We start from the raw sequence: 11,352 nt of genomic DNA, 5'->3' as shown, positions 1-11,352 counted from the left end.
TAGCTTAAGAAATGTTTATGTATATTAATGTTATTTTTTTTTACTTCAAAGGCAATGAAAATAAACTATTATTTGCCATAAAAGCTCCTTTCTTTAAATGTCTGCATCCGGTTGGCACTCGAGCCTCGATCAGTTTTCTAGACTGAAATTGTCAGCTACACTCTTGTTTTTTTCTGTTTCTGTAAAATTCTCACGTTTAATATCAACAACCCACCTCTTCTGCACGACTTTGTCTTTTGGAAACGTGTGGAAACTAAGGTAAGAGTTCAATTTTTGATGCTGTGCATTGCTGAACACAGCAGTGGTATCTACAAGTACTGTTCTCACGTCTTTGAAATGACACTTTTAAACGTTTAGATGTCATATTTATGTAGCTGACATAAACATATATAAGTGGGCTATAATGGCATAAAACATTAAGACAACTGTCCAAAACATTACTCGTTTTTATCAGTAGCGCTCCTGTTGTAGCACTGTACTGTACGATCGGCGGAAGTAGGCTCGGGGTCTTAAATTTTACCGGAAATGCGTCACGCGCCGCCGTGCATAGAGCCCATTGAGCACCAGAGAGATTCTCTGCAGTCTCTCCGTCTCCCTCCTCATTTCTCATCAATGGATCTATTTCCAGCCCTCAATTGCGTGGCACTGATGATGTAATAGTGAGAGCGGAACGCGCACTATCCGTTGCAGCATCCGGGTCCCAAACAAGCCCATTCGCGCGGAGAGAGAGATGTTCTAAGTGCGAGGCTCCGGTAGCCCCCCCTCGGGAAAACAAAAACACCGGAGCCAGAAATGCCCCACCACCCCAGCAGCGGATTGCCTTAACGGGCTCATGTGATGCTTTTCATATGTGTACGTTTGTTATTGTTGTTGTTTTATTTACGCAGTCGGTCTCTGGCACGTTTGACGTTAGTTGGCTGGCTAATTGGCTAGCTATCGATTGATGTGTATTGTGGCTGCTTTTTAGTGTTTGCAATCCGGCCCAGCACACTGATATTAAGGCTCTTACCAGCGGCTTTTCTCCCTCGCTGTTTCTTCATCCAGCAAAGAGCAAGAAGAAACTGGGTAAGTGATATTATGTCACTCTGACGCGCGTTAAATGTAAGCTGCTAGCCTGTTAATGCTATCTCTGTGCAGCAGCAGTTTGCATATGCTGATAAGGGCAGTGGCGTTATCAGTAAAACATCACAGTTGCTTTAAAGTCATACAGGTTAGTTCGTTTTGCTGCACTATTTGGGTTTCTGAAACGCATTTAAAAGGAAGCTGAGATGTAAACAACAGCATGTCTGTGGGTAGATAAGTTTACTGCATTGATGTGATGGCACAAACATTTACCTAAACAGTTTACTTGCTGCTGGGAGCTTGCTGCACCTGTGGCTTATCGTATAAATCCTGATGTCTTATCAATCTCATTTGTTGTCATTTTGTCAGTATTAAGTGAATGAGAGTCATGCACAGTATGAAGCACCTTTTCCTCACTTTGTTTGTCTTCTGCTTGTGTTTGTCAGAGCATAATAAGAAGAATGGGTGCGTTCTTAGACAAGCCAAAGATGGAGAAGCACAATGCCCACGGGGAGGGGAACGGCCTGCGTTATGGACTCAGCAGTATGCAGGGATGGCGTGTGGAGATGGAGGACGCACACACCGCTGTGATGGGGCTTCCATTCGGCCTCGGCCTGTGGTCCTTTTTCGCAGTTTATGATGGCCATGCGGGCTCTCAGGTTGCCCGCTACTGCTGTGAGCATCTGCTTGAACATATTACCAGCAACCCAGACTTTAGGGGAGGCTGTTCAATAGGTGGCGACTTAGTTGGCACTGAGCCCTCCGTGGAGAGTGTTAAAAATGGAATCCGCACAGGCTTCCTGCAGATCGACGAACACATGCGGGCCATGTCCGAACGCAAGCATGGGGCGGACCGCAGCGGTTCCACAGCAGTGGGTGTGATGATTTCCCCTCACCATTTCTATTTCATCAACTGCGGTGACTCCAGGGCCCTGCTGAGCCGCAAGGGTCGTGTTCACTTCTTCACCCAGGATCACAAGCCCAGTAACCCTCTGGAAAAGGAGAGGATCCAGAACGCAGGTGGTTCTGTTATGATTCAGAGGGTCAATGGCTCCCTTGCTGTCTCTCGTGCTCTGGGTGATTTCGACTATAAGTGTGTGCATGGAAAAGGCCCCACTGAGCAGCTGGTGTCCCCGGAGCCAGAAGTGTATGAGATCGAACGCTCTGAGGCTGAGGATGAATTTGTTGTGCTGGCATGTGATGGTATATGGGATGTCATGGCAAATGAAGAACTGTGTGATTTCGTGCGCTCGCGTCTGGAGGTGACTGAGGATCTGGAGAGAGTGTGTAATGAAATTGTGGACACATGTTTGTACAAGGTAAGGTCAGCTTTAAGCCTTTCGAAAAGCATGCCAATGTGACATTTTTACTAACATCTAATGATTTGTTCAAAAATATACTTGAAACCTGGTTCTTTCAGAGAATTAGTTAAATACAGCTCGATGGGATAGTTTGAAATTTTGGATTCTGATTTTTCTTTTTGGAGAGGCAATAATTGAATTAGAAAATATCCAGATGATGCAACATATCAGATATTAAAACAAAGAAAAAAAAGCAGAAGATTTTCCTCATGATTTCTTTTTTTCAGCACATTTTAACACTTCTTCAGTTGTTATTATTGTATGAGAAGCTTAAAGGGGTGGTCCACTACGATATCATATTTTAAACTTTAGTTGATGTGTTATGTAGCTGTGTGAACATTAACAACATCTCTGAATGTAAAACGTTCTAAGTTCAATGCAAAGGGAGACCTTGGTTTTTACTGAGTTAGCTTAGCAAAGCCTACAATGAACGAATTTTGGGGACTACAAAAAATACTTCCGCCCCCTGTGAGATCACAAAAGTTCGTTACTGCGCATCCAAACTGTGCATGCAGGTAAGGGCCGTGGCCAGAGGAGCTGTTACGTTATAGCAGAGATGAAGCAAAAATGCGTCTAAACGCGGCTGTTTCCACAGAGCTTTATCTGTTTCTGTATTTGGGCTACACGACACAAAGACAGAAGTACTTACAGTTTAATATTAATTATGTTCCAGAGAATTATAAAATACACAGCAAGCATGATTTGACAAAACAGCTCCAGAATCTCTCCCAGTTCAGTGCTGGATTCGGCTAAATCTCCTCAGAAGCGATAAGATACAACCAGTAAGTGTTTTTATTAGTTAAAATTGATTGAGATATGTAACGTTATAGTGTCTAGCGTTAACGATATGCTGTAGCAATGATGTAAACAATAGGAAATGCTGCTTTGTGGGCAAATGATTGAGCTACCAATTCATATTTATCAGTCAAACTGCTCAACACACACACACACACTCCACCAGCACGTTCGTGTCTCTTATGTGTGTGCGCGCACGGGACTGCACTGATTGTCTTCAGGCAGTTTTTACGTGCGTTTCACATCTTAGATAATGAAGTCGCAAAATATATGTGGATGATTCATATTACTTACACCTGCATATTCCGGATACACGTGAAAGCCGTCGTGTAACGCATAGTCTAAAAAATACAGGTTAGCTTACCTGACTCATGGTCGCAGCAGAATAATAAATCAAGGCTCAACAGGTAGCATCCCACATCTTGTGCTTTATTCTTCTGTCACGATATATTACAGATAATAACTTAATCCGAGCATCAGAGAAAAAGAAAGTCCTGCGCACATGCGCTTGTTACAGAAAGTTCACACATTCACACACACAAACACACACACACACACATAGACGCACACACAATGGCAAACTCTTAAAGGAGTCGCACCCCATTTTCACTCATTACAGATACTTGTCAGATTTTATTTTAGAGAGCGGGCGCGAGGTTGACTGCATGTTTACACAGCAGAAAAGCATGTGCTTTTACGGGCGTGACGTAGAGCCGATCCGTGAATAGCAGCACATTATGACGATGACCAATCAGAGTCACTTAAGGGCGGGCCTTTCAGAGGAACTAGGAAATATGACAGTCGTTTTTATGTTAGCTGAGTGGCTGTGTATAATCAAAGTGAGATATATGAAAAAATAATGTGATTTCCTTCAAGTGAAACATGAGCACACATTGCTTTGCATCTTATTAACACAGCCAAGCCTTAAAATGACATTGTGGACCACCCCTTTAAAGTATTAGGGCTGCACGATATTGGAAATATGTGGTATTGCGATATTTTACTTGTCTGTGATAAATATTGCGATATGAATACAGTTTCAGAAGTTAGTTTAACAGTCTTTTAATGAGTCTTTATAGTATTTAGATAAAGAAATAAATAATCACAAATGCTTTACTTACTTTGTTTTGTCCCATTTCTAGCCAAAATTTAAAAAAATTTCTTAAAACTAATAAAAAATATTGCTTTGCTTGACCTTCAAAAAAAAAAGTCAAAATTCAGAGTAACTCCTTAACAAGTAAAATGATCTGCCAGTAAGAGGTGAGTGAAATAATCAAATTTTTTTGTATAAATCACTTAAATTCTTATAAACACAGCATTTAAATTGAATTATGTAGCTCCTGGTCAACTACAATAAAGACTCAAAATTGTATATCTTGCGATGTGACTGTTCCTGATGTCACTTTGAGATATCAGTGCTGAAATTATGTCTTGTGCAGCCCTAAAAAAAGATCAAAATAAAGTTATGCTGGTGCAAGCAATATACTGAAACAATAATAAAAAAGGAACTTATAAAAAGAAGTGGACCTTGATTAGAAAACATGATGTTATATTAACTCTCAACATGTGTAAGGAAAATGTTATTAAATTTCAATTAATGGTTAAACATTTTAGAATGGTTTGAACATTTTTAGAGCCCAAAGGCCCAATCCCAATTTTATTTTTGTACCCCTTCCCCTACGCCTTTGAAACAGAGGGGAAGGGCTTCAAAATTTACCCCTATGAAATTGGCCACCACTACAACACCTGCACACGTCATCAAATGTTAATGTGATCTCTTACAACATAAGAGATTAATTATTAGGACTGCTGTAGTTATTCCAGTTTTTTTGTATTTATCTTCAAGAAATCACTGAAGGCAATGATATATTATCATGTTATCACAACGATATAATTTGGCAGTAAAATTGTAACTGTACTGTGCATTTACTCTGTGGCCATATCCATCTATGTAAACACACAACAACAACATTAACATCATACCAGAGACTAAAAAGGTAATTTTGAGTATTTTCGAGTGTCAGATGGGAAAGTATGTTGTGGGACTACTATACAGGAGTTATTATGGGTTACAGAAATTATTCTGGGAAATTTCTTACCTCTTGGTTAGGTCATTTGTGGTGCTGGAAAATTTCAGTTTCAAGGGCTATCTAGTGCTTCTCCTTAGCCCTACGCTTTCAAGCTAAAGAGAATTGGGACAACCCTACCTCTTTAAGTGAATGCATAAAACGACGAGTGGGGTTAGGGGAAGGGCCAAGGGGTAGAATTGGGATTGGGCCAAAGTATACTTCAGTTTTCTGAACATTTGTGTGATGTCATTCGTACAAAAATGTGTTTTTAAAATTTTAAAAAAGGTGTTCCCTAAACTCCATACCATCTTTGTGAGTGAACATATTTTTTTTGCTCAAATTTTAATTGAGTGCAGAATGTATGGAGATTGAGTGCATCTGTATTTGCACACTATTTAGCATAGTATAATGGGTGGTGTGTTCAATTGTTAGCATGCATAACAAATCAAAGTATACTAAGTTTGGGCTGAACTATTAAAACTTAGTTGATTAATCTAATCTAATTTCTTCTGTGTTTGCTTGTTTGTCAACAGGGTAGTCGAGACAACATGAGTGTGGTGCTGGTATGTTTTCCTGGTGCCCCAAAAATCAACCCAGAAGCCGTGAAGCGAGAGGCGGAGCTAGATAAGTACCTGCAGAACAGAGAAGGCGGAGCATGTAAAAAGACGAATAAATAAAATGTATTAGAAAGACAAAGAGAGAGGTCTAGAAAGTGAGCATTCTTACTTCATTAGGTGAGTGTGTTAGATGGCAGTTTACACTTGCCAGTTACAGCTAACCTGAAGTTTCCAATTAACGAATCCCCATATTGGAGAGGAAAGACTCACTGGTACTGTATTAGCACAGTTAGGACTATTCAGGATAAATTTTACCAGAGAGAAACACCACGGTGTGAATATATTTGAGCATATATTGATAATTAGAGGCCTTGGATTATTTATTGCCAATATTGAAAAGCACTTACACAATTTAGAGGTAGCTTGTAGCTTTACCAGAGGTTTTACTGTAGTGCGTTCCTCTGCTCCAATGCGTATTACACTTCTGTATTGACGTATTATTAGCTACTAAGTGATGGTGAGTAAGTGCAATTGTAGATTAGGAAAAAGGAATGACAAAAACCCAATATTTGGTTCTGCACTTTTTCATTAAATGCTGCTATACTTAAAGGGACAGTTCAGCCAAAAATGAAGTTCTGTAAAGATCTGCTTGCCATCCACCACTAGTTCCAAACTAGTTTAGTTTTTTTTTTTTTTTTTTTTTGAACACAAAAGATATTTTCAAGAATATAGACTTCCGTAGTATTTGTTTTTCAAATTTGTCAGTGGTTTCCAACATTCTTCATTATATCTTCATCTTATGTTCAAGAGAACAAAATGAAAACGCAAACTGGTTTGGAACAAGTCAATGGTGAGTAAACCATGACAGAACTCTCATTTCTGGGCGAACTATCTCTTTAAAGGCATCTTCTATTAATAAGAGAGAGACCAAATTTGCGATCTCAGTTAGAATATACTATGTTTATGTGTTCGAACACAATTAATACAAAGTGTAGTTTTGCGTTCTGTTTGTGAAAGTTTGTTCTTGAGATAGTTGTATTCATCCATTTGTATGAGCATGTGTTTAAGTCTGGCACCCGTTTCATTTGCATCTTTCTGAAAAAGTAAAAAGTTCTAAATTATAGAGAATGTCAGGCCTTCGCTGCTGATTTTACCTGAAATTGTAGCAGACACTACTGTACCTGGGGCAGATTCGTGTCTACAGCAGCAGCTATGAGTATTTTAGTCTGCATGATTCCTGCTCTGTAATATGGAACATTGTTGCCTTAGACCTAATTTACAGCGACTACCTTGATTAGAATTGATAGGTTAGCCCTCGGTACCCAACTCCAATTGCTTGGAAGAGTCAAATTAAAACTAATGAACACGTGGTACTGAAAGCATGCACTGTACCAATAGCACGACAAGTTGTGTACACCTCCTGCATGTACGCTACATTAAGAAAAAAACAGGGATAGATCTTATTTAGAAAAGTTAGTTGGTCTGACAGAAGTTTTATACTTTGTACAGTATACATTTGTAACCCCTGGGGAACCGTTTCGGTGTGAACTGAACACAGTATTTAAAAGATTGTGTCAATGTTTTACAATCCTGTCCGAGTTGTTTACTACTTGTTGCCTCAAACTGACACTTTGTCAATCCTCTGGTTTGTCTATATAACTATTAAGAGAAAATTAAGGTAATTAAATATGGTGGGATTCAGTCTGTCAGCACTTTTTTTGAGATGTAGGTCCTTGTTGGTACATCGATTTAGCATTTATAGAACAATAATGGTACATCTGCTTTCATGTCTTTTGAAAACCCAACAAGATTTGGATTTGTTTTCTTCTTCTGTACCCAAAACCTTGAAAGCATTGCATTTAAATTTTCATATTTTTGAACCTTGGGTTTTGGTCCTAACTTGGCGCAACATGATTTAAGAAAAAAGCTATTTATTTGTATTTTAATTTAAGGGGTTGTTCACCGAAAATTTAAACACTTTAATCCTTTAATTCGCACTTCATTGCAAACTCAGAAACATATTAAAGCTCTGATTACTGTTGACTTTTAAAACTAAAACAGCTGATGTTTTTAAACAATACCATTTTTAGAGAAACATCACTTTGGTGTTTTATTTCTTATTGAATTTAATATGTGTATGTTCATGTGTGTGTGTGTGTGAGTATAAGTATGCCTATGGAGAGGGGTGTAATTCTGTGCAATCATAAAACCCAGTCAGACCAGTTCCTACTGTTTCCTTGTTCTTGTACTTTTATTTTGGCCCTTAATGCACCTAATATGTTTAGGTTGATGACAAGCAGACAATCTTTTTTTTAAATCTGCCTTTTTTGTCCACTTCTGATCACTTTCTTGATTTATGTATAATATTGCGAAATCAAAAGCTTGTACAATTCATATATTAATTCGAATTGGCAGCAAACTCTTCTGAATATTTTAAAACAAAATAATTAAAACGATCACATTTCAGATAACTTTAACATCCTTTGATGTTTAAAATTTTTTGTAACTTATCTATGTAGATAGTCTAAAGTATTTTCACATAATGCAAGGCTGTGGTTTCAATTGGTCTATTTTGACTTTCCCTCAAACACTTAAGTAGGATTGTGTGTCTTGTGGACCTCATATTTAGATGCAGATACTGTCGAAAGACAAAACATTAACTTTAGTGTGACTCGTCTTATTTGTCACAAAAAATGTTTGTTATAATCACCGGTCCTATGAAATGAATCTAGGAGGTGGTCTTTTGTGGTTTTTATAGGCAGTTAATCTCCTGAATATTTGTGAAAGTCCAATTTAACTCAGTCAGATTCAACTATTCTAATTAGAACTCGTTGACCTTTCTCGGTGGTTGAAAGTCCTAAATGTTTGAGAGTTCATTTAAACTTCCATTTAACGTTGTGTACTTTGATGACAACTTTAACCAGTTTATTCTCATCCGTGTTTGATGTTTAATATGCGTCAAGTCAATATATTGAGCAGTGTAGTGAATTTTCAGTGTGGCAAAAAAAAAAAAAATCGCACTACTATTTTAAATGTGTTGCGCCTGGTTAGGACTTGTTTTTTTTATTTTATTTTATTATATTTATTATTTATCTAAACTTTCCCTCGCAACCAAAATATTCTCTATGTTTTTAGCATGTCTGTGCGTTTTGATAATGTATTTTAGCTTTAAGATGTGTTTTATTGACTGAAAAACAAAAGCGTGCCTGATCTAAGAGAGAGAGAGAGAGAGAGAGAGAGAGCTCTTGAGATTAAAATGATTGTAGGTCCTTCCTCTACCATATCTGTTTCGTTTTGCTTGGGTTTGCTGTTGTATCTCCTCACTGTTTGTTTATTAAATTAGCCTTAATTATGTTCCTCTATAATAGCACATCTGAGATTTGTACGCTCGAGACAAGTCACAAGTTTATTTACCTACAAAGAGTGACTGCAGGTCCTTCTGGGAGAGCCTTTAATTGTGCCTATGAGTGAGTCTACGGCCAGTTGTAGCATTCAAATGAACTCTGCGTTTGTTTGTTTTGTAACATTAGTCCACTCGTGCATGATTTTAAGAATTGTTTGATTTTTTTTTTTTTTTTTTCAGCTTGTGAGCACACTTGGCCCGACAATAAAAGTGCCATGAGAGGGATTTTAAGAAACACTTCTCCTTTTTTTTTTTTGGAAATAGGCTCATTTTACAACATTGAACAGTTGAGTTTTATTAATGTTGAATGCACACAGCCAATAGATGTATGTCGGGAGTACATTTAGCTTATCTTTGCATAGATAATTGAATCTGATTAGACCATTAGCAACTCTTTTTGTTTTATTTTATTGACTGAGATGCTAATGGTCTAATTTGTTTTAATGTTTTATGCTTAGCTAAAAGTGCTTTGCTAGACCTAGAGATTAGCTGAATGCATTTAAAAATGGTAAATCCCAACTGTTTCACCCTAGGGGAGCTGCAAAATAAGCATATTTTCCAAAAAACAAACAAAAAAAAGTGGAGCGTTTATTTAAAACCATCCATCTGAAGTTATTGCTGCACAAAGCACAACCCCACCACCCCAATTTGTAAAGCATGGGGTGGAATTATTGCCTTAGTAAAAACAAAGCAGGCATTAAATGGGCCGTAAAGTAGTATTGTATAGGGGATTGCCTTGATTTCTAACACTGTAGCAACATCAAATTGAAATGTAGTTCTTTTCCTATACAATTCTGTTTCTGTGGTTAATTGGATTTACCAACCGCCAACTGCAAATGAAACGAGATGGGATCATTTAATAGCGTGTTTTCCGGAGTGTTAATCTAGGGCCATTCATTGTCATATACTTGCGCTATGTTTTGCTGTTGGTCCCTGTGTGTCACTTCTGTCTTTACCTCTCAGGTCCAAACTGACAAGCAACAGAGGACACTATTTATTTAAACTATTTATTGTCTTTATAGTATTTTACCTCTTTTGAATGAAACTGTCCATGCATTCCTTTTTATTTAGCCAAATAAGCACTACTAATGCAATGAAAAGCTTTTCTTTCTTTTGATTTCCATGTATTTATTGTTATACATCTGTGTCACCAATAATGTGTGTGTTCAGATGTGTTCATCTACTTCACATGGCGTTTATGCTTTATTTACTATTCTGTCAGAGTAGATCGGTCCAAGTTAGGTGATGTGTAAGGGTTACAATCTATGATCGGTCCTTTCTTAACCCAGCAGACTGTTTGTGTCTGTGTTTGTTCAATTTTACCTCTCAGAAGGTAACAGTTTTATAAAGCTCATTTTGAAAGATTTTTCAAATACAGTTTCATAGAAAAGTATTTCAATATTAGAGGGTGAGCACCCAGTACTTTTTCTTTTCTTCTTCTTCTTTCATTTAGTTTTTATTTTTGTACATTAGCACCCAGGTATTAGCAATGTAGACAAACTGTGATCTTGTCATTCTTGGCTGTCAAAGATGATTCAAATAAAATTATTTACGGAAAAGTATGCAGAGTTTGTGAGTTTTATTCATGTCAATTTATTGTATTCTTCATTTTTAGGACTTTGTCTGATGAATGTTGCAGTGAATCTAAATGAATTAAATTGAAATGTTATATGTTTATATCTCTAACTTATTTATATATTTAGTATTTATTTCTTTATTTATAATTGTTTTGACTATGAGACAAAAGGGCTCTAAAATATCAATGCAATCTTACAGCAGTACGTATAACTTTTTGATTTAGTGGCTAATTCGTATGAATTCATATAATGCAACTGAATATGACTGAACTTGTACAAATTCGTACGAACTAGCCACTAAACTAACAAATCGTAAAGCAGTTACATTTCCTTGTGAGTTATTGCTGCATTTTCTCACAGCGTAAAAAATTTAGGAAAACGTGCTGCTTTTTCTCACAACTTTAAAAGATGAGTTTTGTTGTTTGTTTATTTTAATATCCTGATTCCCGTGTCTTTAGTATTTATTAGCCTAAACAACCATAATCTAAATAGCCGTGTCCGTCATGCTTCGGGGTCTTCTTTAAGCGT

At 37.4% G+C, this 11,352-nt stretch overlaps 1 protein-coding gene across 2 annotated transcripts; it reads left to right on the top strand.

The window, feature by feature from the left end:
* The first annotated feature begins 671 nt into the window (after positions 1–671).
* ppm1ab (protein phosphatase, Mg2+/Mn2+ dependent, 1Ab) lies at positions 672–10,809 on the top strand. 2 transcript variants are annotated; one of them, NM_001161332.1, is made up of 4 exons: positions 672–852; positions 968–1,065; positions 1,509–2,381; positions 5,821–10,809. In NM_001161332.1, the coding sequence occupies exons 1-4, from the start codon at positions 849–851 to the stop codon at positions 5,962–5,964; spliced, it is 1,119 nt and encodes a 372-aa protein (NP_001154804.1). In that variant the 5' UTR covers positions 672–848; the 3' UTR covers positions 5,965–10,809. The 2 variants fall into 2 exon arrangements, with proteins under 2 accessions (NP_001154804.1, XP_005160544.4); XM_005160487.6 differs by lacking the exon at positions 672–852 and having other exon boundaries at positions 990–1,210.
* The last annotated feature ends 543 nt before the right edge of the window (positions 10,810–11,352 follow it).

The sequence above is a fragment of the Danio rerio genome, chromosome 20 (genome assembly GCF_049306965.1).
Source record: "Danio rerio strain Tuebingen ecotype United States chromosome 20, GRCz12tu, whole genome shotgun sequence".
In the NCBI taxonomy this organism is placed as follows: domain Eukaryota; kingdom Metazoa; phylum Chordata; class Actinopteri; order Cypriniformes; family Danionidae; genus Danio; species Danio rerio.
This window is presented reverse-complemented; position numbering and strand designations above follow the sequence as displayed.